Source organism: Sorex fumeus, unplaced genomic scaffold (genome assembly GCF_029834395.1).
Source record: "Sorex fumeus unplaced genomic scaffold, SorFum_2.1 ptg000047l, whole genome shotgun sequence".
Classification (NCBI taxonomy): Eukaryota; Metazoa; Chordata; class Mammalia; order Eulipotyphla; family Soricidae; genus Sorex; species Sorex fumeus.
The window spans coordinates 50637151-50661879 of NW_026606104.1; the positions used below are offsets into that span (position 1 = coordinate 50637151).

Consider the following 24729-nt stretch of genomic DNA (forward strand, 5'->3'; position numbering starts at 1 on the left):
AGCTAGTGATAGAATCACAGAAACCCCAAGTCTTGGCAGTACAGAGGCAAAACTAAAATAACAACTGCCTTCAACCCCAACCTTTTCACCACCCTCGGTCTCCAATTCATTTCTGAAGCCAAAGGAGGGGTGTTCATTTCTCAGTAATCTGACCCAAACCGGCTGCTGCACCCACCCATAGCAGAAAGCCACTGGTACCTTCTTTAACAATGACATTCACAGAGCTCTGACTTTGCAGATTCCTCTCATCTCTGACAGTCAAGGTGAACACGTAGGTTCCCACTTGCAGCCCAGTCACGGTGGCAACACTGCTATTAGCATTCTTGAGTTGCACCCCATCGGGTCCTCTGGACAAAGAGAGAAACCAGAGGGTGGAGTTGTACCTGTCTGCTGCTCTCCCATCCCTGACTCAGCAGGAGAAGCAATAATTGCCTGTGCTAAGAACTATTGTTTCCCAGACCTTGAGAGGACATGTTTAAAAATATTTCGTTTATACAGTGTCATTTGGCCCGAAAATACAGGCTACCTGCTGATCAGAAAATTCCATTCACCAGCTTTCAAAAACATCTAGCCTTATCCTTTATATGAGCTTCTAGAACATTTGAACTCGTTACTGTTCCAGCTTTAAAAGGAAGCAAGTACTCGAGCAGGTCACTGATAAAAAGAGTGATTCAAGAGAGAAACTTCTGAAAAGCATTTCTGGCCCAGTAGTTGGCTCTGCTCTTGCCAACAAAGAAGAAAAATGCGGTTCTTAATCATATGCCAAAATCCTCCTGATACAAAAAAAATCAAGAAAAGGAAATAGGCCAAGTCTGCTCTCGGGATAAAACCACATGCTTCTTAGTGGTTCTAGACGCAAAATTCCCTCTTGCTTCTAAACAGGGGCCACAGAAGACCCAGGACACCTTATACTTTTGTTTATCTCCTGGGCCCCAGACAGCAGGGGAGGGACCTCTTGCACAGGCTGAACATGGGAGAGAGCCTGCTACTCCCTTAAATATACAGGATAACCAGAAAAACTGGCAAACTCCTGGGCTTTGCTTTGTTTTGTGGGTTAATCATAGTCTGAGCCTTGTAACCCTCCTTAAACAGATTCTCCTCCATAAAGCTATACGAAGCATTCATTCTGCTCTGAACATTAATAATTTTTTTTTTTTACATTTTGGGTCACACCTAGCGATGCACAGGGGTTACTCCTGGCTCATACACTCAGAAATTATTTCTGGTGGTGCTCAGGGGACCATAGGGGATGCTGGGAATTGAATCTGGGTTGACCGCATGCAAGACAAATGCCCTACCTGCTGTGCTATCACTCCAGCCCCAATATTAATAAATCTTAACCAAAATGTTTATTAGCTGTATTGTCAATCAACAGTTGTAATTAACAGACACCAAGCCAAGGAATAATGGTTCTCCAAAAGAAAGAAACAAGAACTGAAGTAAACAATGTCTAGAATCCAACTAACCAACTGTTAGTCAACGTGTTATTTATTTATTTATTTATTTATTTATTTATTTATTTATTGCTTTTTGGATCATACCCGGCAATGCACAGGGGTTACTCCTGGCTCAGGAATTACCCCTGGCGGTGCTCATATGGGATGCTGGGAATCAAACCCGGGTTGGCTGCGTGCAAGGCAAATGCCCTACACGCTGTGCTATAGCTCCAGCCACTCAAGGTGTTTTTTTAAATTCAAATTATTATCTTTCCCAACTGTCACTAATGTCTTAGTAAAGGTAAAGGTAAAGGCCCTCCTGTTGATCGTCGATTTGCTCGAGCGGGCCCAGTAACGTCTCCATTGGAGACTTTGTTGTTACTGTGTTTGGCATATCGAATACTCTCGGTAGCTTGCCGGGCTCTCCGAGAGGGGCGGAGGAATCGAACTCGGGTCGGCCATGTTGGCCGCTTGTAAGGCGAATGCCCTATCGCTGTGCTATCGCTCCAGCCCCAATGTCTTAGTAAGAAAATCAAAACCAAAACCCGCAATCTGTCATATAGCTACTACCTTAAAAGAGAGAAAAGTTTTTAACTCTTCCTTGGAATTCTTTGCTTCCTATAATATCCTGCATATAACTTAAGATCCATTTCCTATTATTTAAGGGAGCTGAAAGAAACTGTGACGACCAAGAGTGGTTTGATTAGGTAATTCCAGTTTAATCAGAGTTAACATTTCTGGTTACTACCTTTAGCCTCTGGCTAATCTAATTGGTAAATAATATCTTCAAGGACACAGTAACAGAGTAATGCTTTCATTTTGTAGATGAATTTTCAGCTCTCCTTAATAGCTGTTCTTCCCCATCCTCCCTGCCAGCTATATCCAGTTAAATTTGAGCAAAAGTATTTTTCTGCTCCATTACCCCTTCCATCTTGCCTCTCAAGTGTAATTAAACTATGCATTTTAGCGGATGGATTGTACCTATAAAAGCACCAGAACCACAAAGTACTATCTGGGGATTAGCTGATAGTGAGCATTCTTTATTCCGTACAAAATAATTATTTTATATTATTTTTTTTTGAGAGGAAGTTCGGGATTACAAATATTTCTTTCTTGGTCAATCCCTTCCCCCTGCCTTAAATAAGCCCACACAAATGAGTAAACTCTAAAAAAGCAAGTAAAACCTTGCTCGTCAAAGATCTGAGCCTTTGTATATGCGAAGGTTTTGTTTCAATACTCACTGTGTTTTTTCCCAAAGATATGAGGAAATTTTCTGATCATCTGTGCTTTTGCTGCCATCCAGGGTTGTACTGTCCACAGGAAGGGTCAGCTCCTTATCTGGCCCTGCATCTGCCTGAGGAGGCTTGTTGTTTTCTAGAAGACAGAGACTTGGAAATCAGAAGCAGGCACTTCAGATGGGAGAGGAGAGGAGTCAACTGAAACACATCTTCTAGAAACCATGAAGATTCTGCCTCTCTACACATAGAAACATCAGATGCTGTGGGAAATATGAGTATGGTGAAAAGGAACACAATGAAGAAAACAAGACTGAAACATATTAAATAATTATGCAGGGGCATGGCAGAATATACAGAGGCTATGCCATGCTAAATTTCAAATACAAAGCTACAGAAGTTCAAATGAAGGGGTTGAGTGATAAGGTAGACCTTTCCTGTGGAAGTAGACTTCAAGCTGTACTTGGGAAGGCAGGGTCCTCCTAAAGGTACAATAACTAAGCCAGAGAGATTGTACAGGAGTTAAGGAGCTGGCCTTGCAGGTGACCAGCCTGGGTTTAATCCCAAGAGTAAGCCCCCTGCACCACTAGGTTCGGTCTGAACGCCCAAAATAAATAGTAAATAAATAAATGTACGATAACTAGCCAAGGTTGAGGGCACAAATTGAAGTCCTGTCTGTATGAGAAAAGCAGGAGCACATGAACGAGAGAAATTGCCAGGATAACAGAAGCTGCCTTGGGCACCAAGGCTGGTGCCTCCTGCTCTACTCTCACACAGCTCAGAACTCAAGAGCTCACACTTTCTTCTTCAAGTGAATAAGAGAGCCAGCGCCACAAGGTTGGAACTCACCAGGCTGCACGATCACAGTCACCTGGGCGGTGTCCTGCTGTCCGATTGTGTCAGTCACTGTGAGCTGGTAAGTGTAGTCTCCTTCTTGCATGGCAGAGAGCTGTAGGGTTGGTGTCCGAACACCCTGAATATCAAAATGCAGAAAAAATGGAAAAGCAGAATCACATGGCACAACAAGTCCTATTACTGAGACCATTACCTCTCAGTTTCATAACAGCAGCAAATGCTAAATCAAACGCTGTAGAACAGCTTCACCTTCAAGGAAACAGCCCTCCTAGATAGGAGGATACACTGGTGATGGGTGTGCCATTGGGACTATATGCATGGTAAACAATCATGAACAATATTGTAAATCAGAGAACGTCAATAAAAATTTAAAAAATAAATAAGTAAGGAGGAAAACAGCCCTCATTTACACAGGAGCAGTTTCAAATAAAGTTTCTTATAAGTTTCAAATAAAGTCTCTTATAAGGGAGTGGAATATAAGAGATTCAACATCATGATGTAATCAACATTAGTATCTAAGACCCAAACCAGAAAGAGTATTAACATGTAATAATTTAATTTTTTTTTTTTTGCTTTTTGGGTCACACCTAGCGTGCTCAAGGGTTATTCCTGGCTCTGCACTCAGGAATTATTTCTGGCGGTGCTTGGGAGACCATACGGGATGCCGGGGATTGAACCCAGGTCAGCCGCAAGCAAGACAAACATGCCCTATCCGCTGTGCTATCACTACAGCCCAATAATTTAATTTTTAAAACACTGTCCTTCCTAGTAAGGTCACAAAGTGATCCTAACCAAGCCACGTGAATAAAATAGGGGAACAGTTTTATGTAACACTATGCATGCTGCTCATTTGAATAGTTTGTATGTTCTGCAACAGTAGAAAGAATGTCATGCAATACTTAAAGTGAGGTGAACGTTTGCTTTAAGTCATGCTTCCAATCTGTAAATATAGGGCTGGAGCAGCAAGTAGGGCACTTGCACATGGCCTACCCAGGTTCAATCCCTGGCACCCCAAATGGTTCCTAAGCACCACCATGATCCCTGAGTACAGTGCGAGGAGTAAGCCCTGAGCACTGCAGGTGTGTCCCCCTTCCAAAAACAAATCTGTAAATATATACTTGAGTGTCAGAAGGAATATCACAAATGAATTAGGGCAAACTTGCATTGCAGGAACTTTCCTTCGCAGAGAGGGTAAAAACTGGGAGCCTGGGTGAGGGATGTGGTTCAGTGATAGAGCATTTGCCTATGTGTGAGTGTGAGTCACTATGTGTGTGTCACTATGAGTCTATTTGTGAGTCACTAGGTTCAATTCCTGACACTGAGAGGTCCTGGATCATCAAGCCGAAAGTAGCTCCTGAGCATGGCTGGGTATACTCCCAAACAAACCACATCAAAACAGAACCAAAAACTTGGTAGTCTGTGGGCTCAACTCAGTTTGCAGATACTTTGCCAAGTAGTGCCTTAACTGAATATTGCACGTAAAGACTGGGCTATTTGTCTTCTCTTGGAAAGCTGTAAGATTTCTAGCTTTCTGGAACCATGTTGTAAGAAGTAGCTCACCTGGAGAGCAGCACTGGTCAAGACTTGAGTTCTCTAGTGTGCCACGGCCCTATTGGTTTTCTTTATTGACATATTTCATGTGCTTGGTGAAAGATCTTCTCAAATATAAGATGCTCATAGTCTACTCCAAATTGCAACTTGTAACAGCACTCACGGAAATTTGCACCATGTCCTTTTTTCTTTTTTTTTTTACTTTTTGGATCACACCTGGAGATACTCAGGTGTACTCTTGGCTCTGCACTCAGAAATTACTCCTGAAGTGCACAGGGGACCATATGGGATGCTGGGGATCGAAACTACATCGGCCGCATGAGAGGCAAATACTCTACCCACTGTACTATTTCTCCAGGCCCTGCACCATGTCTTTTGAACAGTTTGACTGTGGAATCATCTGAAATAGCTACAGTTTCTCATCTATTGCTCTCCTCCACAATAAACATTTTTATTTATTGATTGATTGATTTTTGGGTCACACCCAGCAATGCACAGAGGTTACTCCTGGCTCTGCACTCAGGAATTACTCCTGGCGGTGCTCAGGGGATCATACAGGATGATGGGAATTGAACCTGGGTCAGCCGTGTGCAAGGCAAAACCCTACCTGCTGTGCTGTCACTCTAGTCCCCACAATAAACATTTTAGATGAAAGTTTTTGCTAGTGTATTAGAGGTCCCTTAAGTTTCTATACTTTGAAAGTAAAAGTTCTATGCATAAATCTGACTTAGGTAATTAACAAAAGAAAGTCCTAAACAGACACTTTGAAGAGGAAGACATACAATTGAAAATGAAAAAAAAATGCTCAACGTTGCTTTATAACTAAGACTATGAAAATCAAAACCACAATAAGGAGCCAGAGAGTACAGAGGACAGGACACTTGCCTTGCATGCAGCCAACCCTGAGTTCAGTCCCCAGCACACTTAAGTCTCCTAAGCTCCACCAGGAGTGATCCCTGAGAGGAGGGGGAAAGCCCTGAGCATTACCAAGTATGTGGCCAAAAAACAAACAAACAAAACCCAGAATAAATACGGCATTGCCTTTATATTGGTGAGAACAGCCTATGTCAAAAAGATTACAAACATGTTTTTGCAAGATGTAGAGAAAAAAACTTGTTTCTAACCTTTGCTGAAAATATAAATTTGTGCAGTTTCTATGGAAAATGGATTGTATATTCTTTTTGTTGTTTGTTTTTTGGGCCATACCCAGAGGTGGTCAGGGCTTATTCCTGGCTCTGTGTCCAGGGATCATTCCTGGCAGGGTTCCAGGTACATATGAAGTACCAGGGATTGAATCCATGTTGGCAGCATGTAAGGCAAATACCCTATCTGCTGTACTATCTCTCCTGCCCCACATGGATATTCTTTTTAAACAATAATAATGGAAATTCCATGATTCAATTATATAACCTCTATGCATTTATATAAAGGACATGAAAATACTAATTTCAAAGGATATTTGTATCTGCTTGAACACAGTAACACTCTTCAGAATAGCCCAAATGAGTAATCAACCTAATCACTCATCAACAGATGAATGAATGAATAGAGGTTCTGATATGCAGATTCAATGAAATACTACTCTGCCACTAAAACAGATGAAATGATGCCTTTTGGGACAAAATAAACAGATCGTGAGGTGTTAAGTAAAATAAAGTAGTGAAAGACAATTACCAGATAGTTTCACTCATATGTAAAATATGATTTAAGTAGAAGCCAGAGCAATAGTACAATGGGTAAGGCATGTGGCCAATCTGGGTTAATCCCTGGTATAACACCTATAGTCCCCTGAGCCCAAGCAAGAGTGATCCCTGAGTGCAGAACCATGAGTAAGCTCTGACCACTGGGTGTGATCCAAAAACTTAAAAAATAAATAAAATTAAAATATATATAATGAATTAATTAAAGCAAACAAACTGTTGAAAAATAAAAGCAACTACTAGATTCATAAAAACAGAAAAAAAAACTATGAAGTAGGAGGAATAAATAGAGAAGTCAGGAATTTTGTTTTGTTTGTCTTTGTTCTCTTTATCTCTGTTACAATGAATGGGGTTGTATATACTTGTCAGTGTTCATACAGGTTCCAGTACTCATCAGAGATGACACTCTTGCTTGCAGTGCTCACAAACACTTGGCTACAGTGCAGTGGAGATTGTACATTTCGCAGGGAGAGGGGGTGCTCAAGGATTACTCTTGGGTCTGCTTAGGAATCACTCTTGGGGACTTGAAGAACCCATCTGGGATGCTAGGGATCGAACCTGGGTTACGGCATGCAAGGCCTTACCTGCTGCACTATCACTCCAGCCCTAAGAGACTGAACACTTTTGTTGCAGTACCAGGGAACCAATGGTAGTGCCACCATAATCAGTCTCAGCAGACAATGAACCATCCCCAGCCTACTGCTTTGCCAAGAGTTTTTGGTGGTGACACAGCCCTGGAACATGGGCAGTGTGGAGGTGTGATGCTAAACTGACATCCCACAATACTGTAAACCACTGGTAAGGCATTTTTAAAAATTAAAGTGGAAAAAAAAAAACGGCCTTCGATATGAGGTCAGATCCAGCAGCTCTAACTCCCTGGGCAATAAAGGGCAGAAACTATTCCCTCCAGTGACCAGAAGATGGCTTTGTGGCTTAATGTGCTTGTCCATTAGGTGCATGAATTCAAACCCCAGAGCTGTCCATGAACATGGAGGGGAACCCTCAAAGCTCTGCATTTGGGGGTCCCCAGTGAGAAAGGGCCCTGAAGATGGTTCAGTGGTTTAGAAAGAGTCAAATGTGAGGCCATGAGCTTGATCCTCAGTGCCAAAACTGTACAGAGGTGATTCTGGTCTGCCCACAGTCCAGTGTCCATGGTGAGGGGAAAAAAAAATTTACAAAGATAAAAGGAAACTATTCCCTCCTACCTGCATTTCCACCACTTTCCCTTTGCTGCTTGGGCTGAGTGACCACTCATAGCTGCTGATGCCATGATCATCAGTGCTCTGGTTCCCATAGAGGGTGATAGAGTTTTGGGGCAGAGTGATAACTTGAATGGGGCCAGCATTGGCCACAGGAGGGTAATCCACAGCTTTGTTCACTGTCAGGTTTGCAGTGGTGGAGTTGGTAGCTCCATTAGAGTCTGTAACAGTCAAGCTGTCAAAACAGAAGAAAGCATACAATCAGGGATGGGCTTCAGGAAAGGAATAAACATGTAACAACTGAAAATCAAGACTAAGATGAAGTACCAAGGTGGCTGGGTTACTTGGTATTACCTATTCTTCCTTTAATACTCGAAGACAACACTAAGGAGATGTTCCAAGTACTTTATATATAAATTCTCACAACGGCTATCTAAAGCACTACCCTCATTTTACTCTTTACATGTATTAGGAGATGGAGGCAGAGAGGGGGTATGAAGCCTGAACTACTTTACTCCCCCCCCCCTTTTTAACCCAATTTTTATTAAGGATGAAAGTAGTGTTGTCAGAAGGGATCTGTACTCAGCATTTTACCTCCTACAATAGTTGCTCTGCTGCCTGCTGGTAGCTATATATTAAAACCTTTACAAAAGTTGTCTGATATAGTCTTCAGAACAATCACAGAGCAGGTATCATCGATCTGCCCTTACAGGAGGCTTTGAGAGACTAAGTGGCCTGCTTGTAGCTAGAGAGTGAGACCACCTGCAAGTCTAGCTCTCTGACTCCAAAGCTCAGAAACCAACTCTTAAAAATAGATAATCTCTGGCCCCTACTCCTGGAGGGTTCAAAGATGCTGCAGTAAATAGAGCACTCTGCCTGCAGGAGGCTCTACCATGATTGTGACTCGGCTGGGCTCAGATCACACAAATGGACATCCTGGGCAGACAGCCTCTCAGATGGACAAGGAGGGCTGGCTCCAGGAAGACGAGTCTGCAATGCAAGTGAATTCTCCTACGCAACAGTTCCACAGTTTGTGCCAGTATGAAATGGGATTTGCAAAAAGGAAAAAATTGTTCATTTATAATAGCACATTTTTACCTAAATTATGCCTTCTAGCTAAACAGCCCAAAGCTTCTCTTGCCACCTCAAAATGTGAGCATAAGCAAGCAAGCTGGTTTGGGCTCCTTCCATTTTTCTGACAAGGGAAAAGCATTGAAAAGACAAGGAGTTTGTTTAAATCTCACCACAGAGCCAGGTGATCTGTGAGGTATTATCCTACAATTTTTCTTTTTTTTTTTTTTCTTTTTGGGTCACACACAGCGATGCACAGGAGTTACTCCGGGCTCTGCATTCAGGAATTACGCCCGGCGGTGCTCAGGGGGACCATATGGGATGCTGGGAATCGAACCTGGGACAGCCGCGTGCAAGGCAAATGCCCTCCCCACTGTGCTATCGCTCCAGCCTCCAATTTTGCTTTTTTACTGATGACATTTAAGGGATTTGGTTATTAGTCTTTAGAAGAACACAGAAACATCAGATATGCAGACTGCAAATAAGCAAACATTTGACAAAAGAGCAACCCACAGTACTTTCCCCTCCTTTTTTCCAGTTCCCTGTTTTCACAGGCTTTTTTTTTTTTTTTTGGTAAAACGTTTTTTGTTTGTTTGCGTTTTGTTTTTAGGCCATACCTGGTAGTGCTCAGGCCTTATTTCTGTCTCTGTACTCAGAGATAACTCCTTATCAGGTTTTGGGGATCATACAGGATGCTGGGAATCAAATCTGGGTTGGCTACATGCAAGGCAAGCACTCTACCCACTGCAGTACAACTCTGGCCCATTTTGTGGTATATTTTAATCTAGACCCTCCCTTTTCTATGTTGCTGCAATGTGGGGTGTGATGCTCTTGGGTGTTACACACCTGGTTACAATGCCTGCACATGAACTTGTCAGGGTAAGTACTCTGGTAGTTGGGCTTTGTATATTTCTGGCTGCAGAGCTCATGGGAAGTCACACACATGGCTTGCATATGCTCCTGCCAGGGATAGCATAACTGGCCACAGTGCTTACACACTTCAGTTGTAGTGCTTGCTGGAGTTACATACTTGGTTGTGGTACATGGAAATGAAACACTGTTGTGGCTATAGGGATTCCAAAAAACTTCCAGGGTCATGTGACATATGAAGCAGCAACAGAATCAAGTGCTGTAGCTCTTGAATAGCAGGGAGCTGATCCAGGGTCCCTGGTCTTTCATCATCATCATCATCATCATTATTATTTGATTTGGGGGCTATACCTGGCTATGTGGGTTTACTCTTGGCTCTGCACTCAGAGATCACTCCACGTGGTGCTCAGATAACCATAGCAGTGCCAGGGATTGAACCAGGGTTGGTGACGTGCAAGGTCAAAGCCTTAACCCCTGTACTATCTCTCCAATCTCTATTTTTGTATTTTAACGTATCCTACATGTCTCCTATTTCAGAATAAAACCAAGATCTAGAGAGAAGGTAAAAAGACAATTTTCCCATTACTCTATCATCTCAAACCATTACTGGCTTCCGGAACTAAACACAACCAACCTCACAAGGCTGGGAAAAGAGGCTACAATCACTCAAAAAACAGAAGGAATTATGAACAATTTTGTAAGTCACAGTATCTCAAGTTTTTTAAATATAGAGAGAAAAAGATGAGTGACATCACACCAGATTGGACCTCAGTGTTAATCAACCCAACCCGATTCCATCATTTTGAGGGACAGAGACTTTTAAAAAAATTGCTCACAATGCCTCCACCTACCTAAAGTACTGTAGAATAACACTAGTTAGAAATTCATACTCTGGAGTCAGACATTCTATTGACTTTGAGCAAATTATTTACCCTCTCTGTGCTTAAATTTTCTAATCTGTAAAAAAAAGAATAATAATAAGAGTAATAATAATAATTGTTATATGAGACATACATGCAATATATACATGAGGTACCACTTGCAAAGAATTTACAATAGCACTAAATACATAATAAATGTTTGAAAATAGTTACTGGGGCTGGAGAGAGAGAGTGGTTAAGGCATCTGCCTTGCCTGTGCTGACCCCAGTCTGATTTCTGGCACCCCATACAGTATCCTGAACACAGTGCAGGAGCAACTCCTGAGGACTGAGGAGGTGTGACCCACGCCCCTCCACTCAAAAATCAGCAATAAGAATTGTTTTCCTTTTTGTTTTCTGGGCCATACCTGGCAGTGCATCAATTTTCCAAAAAGGGCCCAACAGAGAAAGATCCTACAAGTTACTTTCAAATAAGTTACTAGTTAAAAGTAGAAGATTATGAGGTGTCATAAGATAAAAAAGCGTTTTCCAAAGGGAGAAAACAAAATGAGACTAGGCTCCTCTAGATTTTGAAGGATTCCCAGAAGGGCAAAGGAAATGATCCTTTCTCTTAATGACAGAAATCCTAAAATAAAACTTTTTGGAGATGTGCAAGGCAAGACTTGAGAAGAATAAACTGCTATAAACCATGATCTATCATGCAAGAACCTATGCTCTAAAATGTCATTGTTGTAATAATCACAATCACCATCAGGTCAGAGGACCAAGTGATCCAAAAGCTGTATTATGAATTGACTCAAGAGTAAATCTGACTATCTGTTAGAGTCATTCCAATGAGAATGTAAAACCAGGACTGGAGGGCTGGAGTGATAGTCCAGTGGGTAGAGTGCCTGCCTTGCATGCAGCTGACTCGGATTTGATCCCAGCTTGCCATATGATCCCCTGAGTACCATCAGGAATGATGCCTGACTGCAGAGCCAGGAGTAACCCCCAAACAAAACAAAAACAAAAACAAAACAACAGAAAAGACACTGGTATGGAAGAGATAAGTTCAATGGGCTGGAGCACATGCTTTGCATGTGGGAGGCCTGGGTTCAATCTGTGGCACCACACGGCTCCTAACACCACCAGAAATGACCTCTGAGCATCATAACAGAAGTGGCTCCTAAACACCAACGAGTTTCACCCAAAAGTCCATACAACTACCCGCCTCCCCGCGTCTAAAATAATGTAGATGTGGGGCTGGAGTGATAGCACAGTGGGTAGGGCGTTTGCCTTGCACGCGGCCGACCCGGGTTCGATTCCCAGCATCCCATATAAATAAATAAATAAATAAATAAATAAATAATGTAGGTGTAAGAGTTGGGGGAATGGCCTATGGCATATTTGTTTTTTCAGGGTTTTTTTTTTTCTTTTTGGGTCACGCCCAAAAAACGATGCACAGGGGTTACTCCTGGCTCATGAACTCAGGAATTACTCCTGGCATGCTCAGGGTACCATATGGGATGCTGGGAATCGAACCCAGGTCGGCTGCCTGCAAGACAAACGCCCTACCTGCTGTGCTATCACTCCAGCCCTTGCTGAGGGGTTACTCTTGGCTCTGCACTCAGGAATTACTCCTGATGGTACTTGGCGGACCATATGGGATGCTGGATATTGAACCCGGGTCAGCCGCATGCAATGCAAATGCTCTCCCCACTGGACTATTGCCCTGGCTCCTTTAGAGGTTTCTTTGTTTTGGTGTGTTTTGTTTTAGGGCCACACCTGGCTGTACTAAGGGCTTACTCCTGGCTCTGAGTTCAGGGATTAGTCTTCCAAGTGCCAGGAACTATGGAGGGTGCCGGGGATTGAACCTGGGTTAGCAACATGGAAGGCAAACGCCTTAACCTCTATACTATCTCTCTGGCCCTGGCCTATAGCATATAGGAAATTGGATCCTAATTTACCTGAAAGTGTAGTTCCCAGGGACGAGCTTACTCAATTTTAATATGGGTGTATCTCCAGAAATCTTCTCTTCTCTCAGAGGTCCCTTAAGTTCTTCCCAATGATACTGGACGATTTTATCATCATCGGTGCTTTCTTGACCATAAAGAAATAATAGTTAGAACACGAGATTGTTGGGTCTCAGTACATAGCCAGTTTATACAAACCAGGGCAACTATTCAAAGATTTGAGTTAGGAAAATTTCATGAAATTATACACTATTTCCCAAGAGTATTTCTTCCCTAGAAATATTGGGTTATTCTGCCTGAGAACAGACCCCTGTGTAGTTTTTCAAGGATTCTAACAAACAACCTCTGGTTAAATTGCTACTGTATAAAATGAGAAAAATTAAAAAAAAAATTGTTTGGTGGCCAAACCTGGAGGTGCTCAGGTCTCACTCCTGGCTCTATGCATAGGGATAACTCCTGGAAGTGTTCAGGGGGATGAAACCAGAATTGGCCAAGTGTAAGGCAAGAACCTTAACCTCTACTCACTCTCTGGCCCTGAGACACCATTTTTTAAACATGTTAAATGGGTTTGAGGAATTAATATGTCAAAATTTCATAACACATAATAGAGGTAAAGATATAGAAAGGGGCAAGAGTGATAATACAACAAGTAGGGCACTTGTCTTAAGTGAGGCCAATCTGGGTTCAATTCCTGGCATCTCATTTGGTCCCCCAAGTCCTACCAGGAGTGAACCCTGAATGTAGTGCCAGGAGAAAGCCCTGAGCACCACTGGGTATGACTCCAAAAACAAACAAATAAATAAATAAAGATGTAAGAAAGATGTCTTCTCAAAATTCATCCTTGGAAGCATAAACTGATATCATCTCCATAAAGAAAAACTTGCCAGAAATTTACCTTTGCACCTGCAACTTTACTTCTGGGAATTTATCTAGAGATAGACACATGTTAAATGGCATGCTTAGAAAATATGGTAGCCATTGTTTGTAATACCAAAAGGCCTCAAATAATGTAAGTGGTCATTAATATATACTAAGTAAAACATGTATGCATACAATGAAATTATGCCTCCATACAATAGAAGGATATGTATTAAATAAAAAAAAACCTATTTCATGCACTGACTCAGAAAAATTATCCAACATATAGAAGTCTCCAATAAAATAGTGTGCATAATGTGCTATCGTTTGTATAAACAAGGGGAATAAAAATTATGTGTTTCCGGGGCTGGAGAGATAGCATAGCAGGTAGGGCGCTTGCCTTGCACGCGGCCAACCTGGGTTCGATTCCCAGCATCCCATATGGTCCCCGGAGCACCACCAGGAGTAACTCCTGAGTGCAGAGCCAGGAGTAATCCCTGTGCATCGCCTGGTGTGACCCAAAGCAAAAAAAAAGATAAAAAGGTAAAGGCCCTCCCGTTGATCGTCGATTTGCTCGAGCGGGCCCAGTAACGTCTCCATTGGAGACTTTGTTGTTACTGTGTCTGGCATATTGAATACTCTTGGTAGCTTGCCGGGCTCTCCGAGAAAAAAAAAAAAATTATGTGTTTCCTTATATATCCACAAAATATCTCTGAAAAAATACTACTGGTAATCTAGAGGAAAAGTGGATAGTTGGGGGAAAAGAATAATAGTGCTTCATTTCACTATACACTTGTATATAGTATTTAATTTTAACCTATTCAAAAATATAAGATAAAATTGAACTATGTACTATAAAGTAAAATAGTACCTTTCTACCAGTCTCACAAGTGCTTCTTCCTGTTCTCTTACCATTCTACTGCTATTCTTCTAGCCTCCTCTTCATATTAGAACCATCTACAAGAAGTGCTTAACTCTGGTAGAGATTCCTTTGCTAAAGCAGTGATTGCCAAAACCCATTATTTGGTGCCAAGACTATCAATTGGGCTTTAATTGGTCTCAAAAGAAACCATACAAATACTTTTAGAAGAATAAGCCTGAACCTTCTGTTCTTCTGTAGCAGGATCAATGGTAGAGACCCTAAAATCTACTCAGGTCACCTATTGGTGCCACTACCCTGAGGGTAATGTGTTAAGAGCCCAGGCAGGGGTGTAGAGTGCATTCTGTAGTTCTCTCCAGGAGAAGGCTAACAAAATCTTGTTCGAGAACAATGGCTGGTAAGAGCTGCATGATCAAATTGCTCAGTTATTAATCTTGCCAAGATAGGCAAAAGCTTTACTTCCACAACTAAGCACTACAACTTCATCTAGGAAAATCTGACAACTAACAAGTTAAACTAAAATAATGCTAAATATATGCATAATCCAATTTAACGTTTCAGAGATGATGTATTACTTCAACAAGCCACATGGGGGATTTTAACAAGAGCCTATCAGGTTTTTTACTTTTAGTCATTTACTTCAGATAACTGGTCTTCTGATGTAACATGGTCAAGAAAATTGGCCTGAAGAGAATGTCCACACAGCTGCCTAAACCATCAGAGTTTTCTAACAGTAACAGTCGATGTTTTTCCACAATATAATGCCTTGACATGTACTCACGGCTGCCGTCAATGACTGTAGACGTGATTGGCAGAGCAATCTCCTGGAACTGTGGGGACACAATGGCTACAGGAGGCCTATTTTTACGGGGCTCTACAAGATAAAAACCCAAAAGAAATTAGAAGAAGGAATTTGTAAATTATAGGAGGAACAGGGCATATCTGTGAATTATAAATCAGTTTCCATCACATAATCTAAGGTTGGAGCATTACCACATGAGGAAGTCACAAGACAAGGTAGTCATTCTAATATAAGACATTAGTGAAAAGGCCTCTTCTAACCCATCCCTGTTCAATCTCTCAACACGTATGTGCTAGCAAGTTCATTGAAAAAACTATAGCAGCTAGTTGACTAAACACAGACATAAGATTGTAAAATAAGATTTCTTAAATCTTGCCTTGTCAAGCAAGTTGTCCCTTGGTATAAACTGTGTTAAAAAGCTAACTGTGATTTCTCAAGCATCCTGATCTGTGAGAGATGACTAGGCCTGAATGATGGAAAGTTCACAAATCACTCTGGTTCACCTGAATGACTGTGCACTCCAACCCAGGGTCTTTTCTTTGAGAAAGTCTTTAAGCTGAGCACACTTTAAGGTGAAAGGATTACCCAAAGTACAAAATTAAATGGAAGAGAAAAAAAAACCTATCAACAAAGACAAAAAACAACATTAAGAAACTGTGACAATGTATGCTAATTATCAACTCCCTCCAGTTTTCTGAATATGTACAACAAGATACTGTGCTATTTTCAATGTCATCTGCCAATGGTGGATCACTTGAAAGAAAAGTAGGACTCAAGATGAATGAGAACTCACAGGGTTTAAATGAACTCTGTGCAAAGACACGCATTTTACTAAAATAGAAAAGGCGCGTCACTTGGCTTATTTGCCTGCGTACTCTTAGTCTCCTGGCCTTCTGTCCCTTAATTACAACACTGGATTCTCTCTCTCAGCATGACCCACTTGGAATTAAGTAATTCTCAGGGGCATAATCTATTGCTAAGACCATAACATGATATGGGCCATGATATTTCCCTGCTGAGCCAAGTGTTCCAACCAAGACCAAAGTATATACTTTGCCACCTTTATCTTTCACAACACAGAACTAGTAGAGAAGGGGCTGGAGTGATAGCACAGCGCGTAGGGTGTTTGCCTTGCACATGGCCGACCCGGGTTCGATTCCCAGCATCCCATATGGTCCCCTGAGCACCGCCAGGGGCAATTCCTGAGTGCAGAGCCAGGAGTAACCCCTGTGCATCGCCGGGTATGACCCAAAAGGGAAAAAAAAAAAGAAAAAAAACTAGTAGAGAAACTAGTAGATATATTAATAATACATTAGTAAATACATTTTTTAAATGAGAATTTTATTTTGGCTTTTGGGTTTTTTTTTTTGGGGAGGGGGGCACATCCAACAGTGCTCTCAGCTCTGTGCTTGAGGATCACTCCCATTGCAGCTTAGGACACTATGTGGTGCTGTGATCCAGACTCCTGTATGTAAAGCATGTGCTCCAGTCTGTTGAGCTCTCTCTGGCCCAAAAATGGAATTTAAAAATTTATCATCTTATTATTATTTTCATTTTGGGCCACACCAGAAGTACTTAGGGCTAACTTCTGGCACTATACACAGGGGTCATTCCTGGTAGGGCTCTGGGAACCACATGTAATGCCAGAGACTGAACCCAGTCAGCTGTGTACAAGGGAAGCACCTTATCCCTGTACTGTCTCTCCACTTTTAAATTATTTAAATTTTTTTGTTTTGGGGACACGCCTGGTGATGCTCAGGACCTATACCTGATTATGGATTATGTGAATGGGGGTTGCTCTTGGTAGTGCTTGGAAACCACCTGGTGCCAGGGATTGAACCAGAGCCTCCTACATGCAATACATGTGCTCAAACTGTTGAACTAGAGGGGCTGGAGCAATAATAAGCAGGTAAGTTGTTTGCTTTGCATGTGGATGACCTGAGTTCCATCCCTGGGACCCCTTCTGGTCCCCTGAGTCTGCCAGGAGTGATCCCTGAGCACAGAGCCCGGAGTAAGCACAGAGCCCTCCTGGATATGGCTCTGAAACAAACTAACAGAAAATTCCCTTTCTGGGCCAGAGGTTCAACAGGTTTTTGTTTTGTTTTTTAGGCCATACCTAGTGATGTTCAGAGCTTACTCCTGACTCTGCAATCAGGGATCACTCCTGGTAGCCTTGGGGGGACCACATGGAATGCCAGGGCTCAAACTCAGGTCAGCCAAGTGCAAGGCAAACACTCTACCTGCTGTATCTACTATCTCTCTGGCCTGCAGAAAGGGAATTTTAAAACCCTAAAGTTACAGCTCCATCTCCCTGGGAATTTCACACAGAGAGAAATGGGAGACAAAGCTAGTTGGTGGAAATACATACCTGGTTTGACTGTTACATTTACAAAGCCCTCCCCATGGGCATTTTGACCATTTACAATCACTTTGAATTCATACAGTCCTGGAGTGAGCTGCAGAAATGAGAGAGGATGTTTTAGACAACCACAAAGATCAAACAATTATATTAAAAATAACATATCCCTGAACTTTCCTACATTGAGTCTTGTACTGACTGAAGCTTATTCTGTTTGCTAAATGGAAAAAGGTAAACTAGCAGAAGAGATGAAATAATGAAGTATACATTAAATATGTATGTGCATATAAATATAGATCTATATACATATATAGTTTTTAATGTGAATCTTATTACTGACTCCAGAACAACAGAGAGAATTTCAATCTCTCTGTACTCCCATTTTCCTTTCAGAAGAACATTAAGGCCCCAACTATCCTACTTTACAGAACATGAAATTAAAACAATCATCTCTGCAAAGAAAAACATTTTGTAAAATACCAAACAGTTCCCAAATATCTGTATATTTTTCCCTCCTGATTTCCACTAACTGTATGAACATAATATAAAAAATAATCACCCACAATGCCACTACTTAATATATCAATTAATCATATTTTTCTTATTTCTTCCAATCCTTGATAACATACCAACAATCATTTTAAACCATTCTTTTTGTTCAACAGACATTTACTGAGAAAAATCATGTACAAGTAATTGTGCTAAGATTCAACTTTAAAGATAAAGGTACTCCCTACCTTCATGGAATACCTATTTCTTCATTTTTGAGTGGGAGATGGGTGTTCTACAGATAGAATCCAGAGTCTCATACATGCAAAACATGCATCCTCATTAAGCTACAGCCCTAGTTCCAAAGAGCTCAGCTTTCAATGGTTTTCCAATTCTAGCTGAAAACAATGACTATTTCAAACTTTTCATTGTTCTGTTGATTTGCCATGAACATTTCTTCATTACAATACCTTTTTTTGGGGGGAGGGGGCACACCTGGCAGTGCTTAGGGCTTACTCCTGGCTCTTTGCTCTGAGATCACTCCTGATGGTGCTTGGGGGACTCATATGAGATGCAGAGAATCAAACCCAGGTTGGTCACCTGCAAAGTAAGTGCCCTACCCTCTGTAGTAATGCTCCAGTCCACACAATACTCTTTTTGAAAGTTATTTTTAGCAGCTGCAAAACACTATATGAACAAAAGTGCATGATTCACCTAAATATTCCACATATCAATAGGTATTATGGTTGAATTTTCCCCCCTCAGTTTTTGTGCCACAATGGGCAGTGCTTGGGTGTTTCTTCCATCAATGCTTATGGACCAAGAAGTACCAGGGTTTGAAATCCATAGCTCTGGTATGCAAACCAGGCAGTCCAGTCCTTTGAATTATCTTCCTGACATTGTCTCCAAAATTTTAATGTTCCAACTCATACTATGATGAAAAATTTTTACAGGAAAATGGTTTTATTTTGCTTGTGTGGTTTTTAATTTTCTTTTTTGAAAATGTTTTTTTAAATGGTAACTGACCACGTATAATGTTTTGCTTTGTTTTTTTGGGCCACACTTGGTGATGTTCAGGGATATTCATGGCTGTATTCAGGAATTATTTCTGGCAGTGCTTCAGGGACCATACAGGATGCCGGGTATACAAACACAGGTGGGCTGAGTGCAAGGCAAGTGTCCTACCGGATGTACTTATCTGTACAGCCTCAAACCACCTGTACTTTTTTTCTTTTTGTGTCTTTTTGGGTCACACCCAGCTATGCTCAGGCGTTACTCCTGGCTCTGCACTCAGGAATTTCTCTTGCCAGTGCTGGGGGACCATATGGGATGTTGAGGATCAAACCCGGATCGGATGTGTGCAAGGCAAACACCCTACCTTCACTCTATCACTCTGGTCCTGCCACATGTATTATTTTTTAAATATTTTTTTAATTGAGGTACTGTAATTTACAAAGTTATTCATAGTGCCCAACTTTACAATCAGCCATGATCAAATTCCATGTGTATGGTTTACCCGACCTCAGATCTCAACCCCATCACACCAGGTCTCCCGCCTGGGCTCTGAGGCCATATGGGGTGCCAGGGACCGAATCCAGATCAGCCGCATTGCTCAGCTGCATTGCAAGGCAAACGCTGTAACCGCTGTCCTATCACTCTGGCTCTGCCACATGTAGTATTTCTAACCATCAGTTCCTGCTTGCTGTTCTTTCTCTACCTTTTACTTCTCTGTTCACTCCATATTTCTCTTCCCTTCATATCTTTAATTACTATATTATCCAGAATTCCAATTACAAATCATTTATTTCTTCACTCTATACACACTGCTTGGAATATCAGATGTGTTTATTACTATGGCTTCAACTGACTGCAGCTCAGTTCCACATGGGATGCTGGGGATATACATTTTAGAAAATGATCAACATCTCTATACCAACCCCGGAAATTACAGAAATTCACCTTGGATAGTTTGAGGAACTGGGTATATTTCCCTTCCATTTCTCCACTGTAGTCTTTAGGATGCGTAATCAGCTGCCAGTTGTAGGTGTAGTTTTCTCCTATAGAAGGGCAGTTACAAAAATCATGAAAATACACACCTACACATAATGAGGGCAGCCACACAATCTACCATAACAAATATATTCTAAATCCTGACAAAGCCTTAGATTTAGTTTTATTGTGTTTTGTTTTGTACTGAGGATCGAGCTCAGGATCTGATGTATGCAAGGCATTCAGTCTTTATGATTTCATGAGAGAGAGAGAAAGAGAGAGAAAGAAAGAGAGAGAGAGAGAGGATCGAGAGGGGGAGAGTGAGGGGAGAGAGAGAGAGATGAGGGGAGGGGGGGAGAGAGAGAGAGAGAGAGAGAGAGAGAGAGAGAGAGAGAGAGAGAGATTTTTACCTCAAAGCCTAAAGGGAAAAACATTCTGTTCAAAGGATGGATTCTGTTTACTCAGTTACAGTTGGGGCTTCTTCAATTCTCTTTCAGAAATGTTCATTCCTACTCCACACACACCTACACATAATGAGGGCAGTCACAATCTACCATAACAAGTATATTCTAAATCTTGACAAAGCCTTAGATTTAGTTTTGTTGTGTTTTGTTTTGTTCTTGGGATCAAGCTCAGGATCTGATGCATGCAAGGCATTTAGTCTTTTTTTTTTTTTAAATGAATCACTGTGAGACACAGTTACAGACTTACAAATTTTCATGATTATGTTTCAGTCACACAATGATCGAGTACCCATCCCTCACCAGTGCTTATTCTCTACCACCAATGTTCCCAGTATCCCTCCCGCCACCCCACCCCATCCCCCGCACTGCCTCTGTGGCAGGCACATTCCTTTTATTCTCTCTCTCCTTTTGGGTGTTATGGTTTGCAATACAGTTAGTAAGTTGCCTTCAATCCTTAAGATTTCATCTCAACACACACACACACACACACACACACACACACACACACACACACAGACACACACATGAGATTTTTACCTCAAAGCCTAAAGGAAAAAACATTCTGTTCAAAGGATGGATTTTGTTTACTCAGCTACAGTACAGTGGGGGCTTTTTCAACTCTCTTCCAGAAATGCTCATCCCTACTCCATACACACCTTCCGCCCCGCAGGCCTCCCCCAGAAATACCTAATAGTACATTATGTGGTATCCCAGTGAAAAGTACATGCCTCACTAACCCTATAGATGAACTCATGGGGAACAAAGGGCATTTTTCTTGCAAAACTTCTTTTGCAACAAAGAACAGCAATGACTTCTAAATAACATGGTTCAAAAATAGCTTTTTAGAGAGTGCTAACAATGCTAGTTTCACTGAGGTCATCACACCCTGGTGAGTTAAAAGAGCTACTTCATTCCTGCTGAGCTAAATAACACATTGCAGAAGATGGTGGGGACGGTCCATTTAAAACAGGCCCCACTGAAATTAACTAAGATCAAATGAAGCATTTAAATGGTCTGCATTTGTAGTTCAGACTATATGACTGTATATGGCAAGTATAAAAACCCTCCTAGGTAAACGTGATCTTAAATTTGGGGATAGGGGGAATGAAAAATGTGTTTCTATGTAGAAAAAGGTTGGATCTGGTTGAAAAGCTTAGTTTAAGTTACCAATTCAAAGTCAATAGCTAAAAGGGGGAAACACCGGAAATCTCAAATATTTAGCAGAGAAAAAAAAATGGTCATCTTTTATTTCATCAGTTCTCAGCAGGTTGAGTGCATGCTTTGCATAAGGAGGCCCAGACTCCATCCTCAGCAATGTATGAGGAGGATGAAGAGCAGACAGAGCTGGTTCATATCATCCCAAGCCTTTGCAAGTTTGAAACCAACCCTCTCATGCATCTGATAAAGGGTAAAGAACTTGAGGAGACCTGAAAAGAATCTTTTTTCTGAACTGATACTGTTTGAAAAACTGATCTATAAGATGGTATTAACTCATACAGAAATGGATACATAAATATGGTTTCCTTCAAAAAATATAGTGCAATCCAGCATACTTTCACAAAAATATGAAAGTAATGGCAAATCAAAGGGCAGTTTTTTTTTTCACCTCAATCTTCAAAGGCCTCTAAATCCAGTCACCTTAACAACAGAGAAGGGGAAAAAAAAACTCCTCCAGAAAAATGTGTATAGTTGACAAAGTTTGATAAAGACACTTCAATTTCAGGGCAAAAATAAATAATGGGGGGGTGGGCATTGCATATTTCTTTCTATAGAAGTTCTTTTTGTGTGTGCGTGTGTGTCTGTGTGTGTGTGTGTGTAGTGTGTAGTGTTGTAAGTGAAGCCAGGGTCTCACCATGCAAAGCAAGTACTATAAGGTCGATCTCACTCCAACTCAAGCTAATATTTTATACATACTCCACTTGGGGGCTTGAGAAGCAGTAAAGGCGGTAGGGCACTTGCCTTGCACATGACTTGGGTTTGATCCCCTGAACTCCATACAGTTCCCTGAGCCCCACCAGGACTGATCCCTTAGTGCAGAGCCAGGAATACACCCCGAGCATCAATGGATATGGCCCAAAACAAACAAAAAATTATACTACCTGGTATCAGGTCCATTAATTACGAATATTTTTATTGGAAATGTATGTGCCCAAACGGGAAGAACCCCATCCTAAATAGAATATAGCATTCCATTTTACTAGCCTTATAATGAGAGTAACATAAACCAAATATTTTCCATCAGAGCATCCTTCATGACATAACTAGTTGTAAAAGAAAATATATGCATTTATAAGTAAAAATTTCTACAGTAACACATTCAAAGGTGAAAGGGATGCTCATATTAGAGAAGTCTTAAGTAATGAATTAATCATCAAATAATTTATAGATGGGCTGGAGCGATAGCACAGCGGTAGGGCATTTGCCATGCATGTGACCTGCCTGGCCGAGCCGGTTTGATTCCTCCGCCCCCCTCGGAGAGCCCAGCAAGCTACCGAGAGTATCTTGCCCTCACAGCAAAGCCTGGCAAGCTCCCCGTGACATACTCGATATGCCAAACACAGTATCAACAAATCTCACAGTAGAGACGTTACTGGGCCCGCTCGAACAAATCGATGAACAACAGGAGGACAGTGCTACAGTCCTACAATTTATAGATTAAAATTTTGTGTAATCTGGCTCTACACTCAGGAATTACCCCTGGCGGTGCCCAGGGGACCATACTGGACTTGTATTTTTTCTATTTTGGTTGTTTAGACCACACCTGGTGATGCTCAGGGCTTATTTCTGGCTCTGTACCAAGGGATCACTCTTGGAAGGACACAGAGGGCCATATTTGATGTGCCCAAGATAAAACACTGGTTGGCTGTAAAAAGGTAAAGGTAAAGGCCCTCCTGTTGTTCATTGATTTGCTCGAGCGGGCCCAGTAACGTCTCCATTGGAGACTTTGTTGTTACTGTGTCTGGCATATCGAATACGTCACGGGGAACTTGCCAGGCTCTGCCGTGCGGGGTGGAGGAATCGAACTCGGGTCAGCTATGTTGGCTGCATGCAAGGCAAACGCCCTACCACTGTGCTATCGCTTGTTGGCTGTATGCAAGGCAAATGCCCTAACTGCTATACTATCACTCTGGCCCCAGGCCTGTCTTTTTTTAATAAGTGACAAATATATTTGGGAGTAGTCTTTAGAAACTTCTCTCCAAGGTCTCCATCTGCTATTTAGCAATTGGTCAAAACCTGAATTACAGTTTCATCTACTTTTAAATGGGTATAATATAACTTCCATTTAATAAACATCAACTGTATCAAAGACAGTGAGGGGCTGGAGTGATAGCACAGCAGGTAGGGCGTTTGCATTGCATGCAGCTGACCCAGGTTCTATTCCCAGCATCCCATATGATTCCCTGAGCACCGCCAGGGGTAATTCCTGAGTGCAGAGCCTGGAGTAACCCCTGTGCATCGCCAGGTGTGACCCCAAAAAGCAAAAAAAAAAAAAGAAAAGAAAAAAGACAGTGAAATTATAAGGCATTTTTACATTGCTTCTCAAGTAACCATTAAGGGTAAGTAGGAATTATTATTCTCATTTTACTGGGAAAAGGAAACTCGATGATGTTAAGTAATCTGCTTTAAATTATATAACTAGGGGCTGGAGCAATAGTATAGCAGTCACGGTACTTGTCTTGCATGCAACCAACCTGTATGATTCCCATATGATCCTCACAGCCCCACCAAAACTGATCCCTGAGCACAGAACCAGGAATAACCACTGACCACCACTGGCTATGGCCCCAAAACAACAACAGTAACAATAATAACAACAGCAACAACAAATCAAGCAGTTAATGACTGACTGAACTGTGATTTGAACCTGACCTTGCATCAAACATTATTGGTAGTTCTCCTATCACACAAATAATTGTATGAAATAGTCCTATTTCGCAGGATTATTAGATCAAGTAAATGAACTACGGTTTGTACATGTTATTATAAATGAAAATATTATTCAAATATAACTGCTTTTTTTTTTTACCTTTAAGTGGTTCTTGGAGAACATATGCATTTAGTTGAACTTCATTCTTAGGCAGAGTAATCTGGACACTATCTCCAGCAGATACTATCAATTTCTTTATAACTGGTAACAA

General features: G+C 41.5%; 1 protein-coding gene across 3 annotated transcripts in view; it reads right to left on the bottom strand.

Moving 5' to 3' along the window:
- The window catches only part of KIAA0319L (KIAA0319 like), a 120195-nt gene that overhangs the window by 15245 nt on the left and 80221 nt on the right, over positions 1-24729 (bottom strand). For 2 of the 3 annotated variants that reach the window (XM_056123035.1, XM_056123036.1), the window contains exons 5-13: positions 24618-24719; positions 20097-20194; positions 17658-17745; positions 15269-15361; positions 12744-12876; positions 7983-8211; positions 3521-3644; positions 2678-2810; positions 199-347 (exon numbers count right to left, since the gene is read on the bottom strand). In XM_056123035.1, coding sequence (XP_055979010.1) covers positions 199-347; positions 2678-2810; positions 3521-3644; positions 7983-8211; positions 12744-12876; positions 15269-15361; positions 17658-17745; positions 20097-20194; positions 24618-24719 — 1149 coding nt within the window. The remainder of the gene's footprint in view (positions 1-198; positions 348-2677; positions 2811-3520; positions 3645-7982; positions 8212-12743; positions 12877-15268; positions 15362-17657; positions 17746-20096; positions 20195-24617; positions 24720-24729) is intronic. The other variant, XM_056123037.1, reaches the window with a different exon arrangement.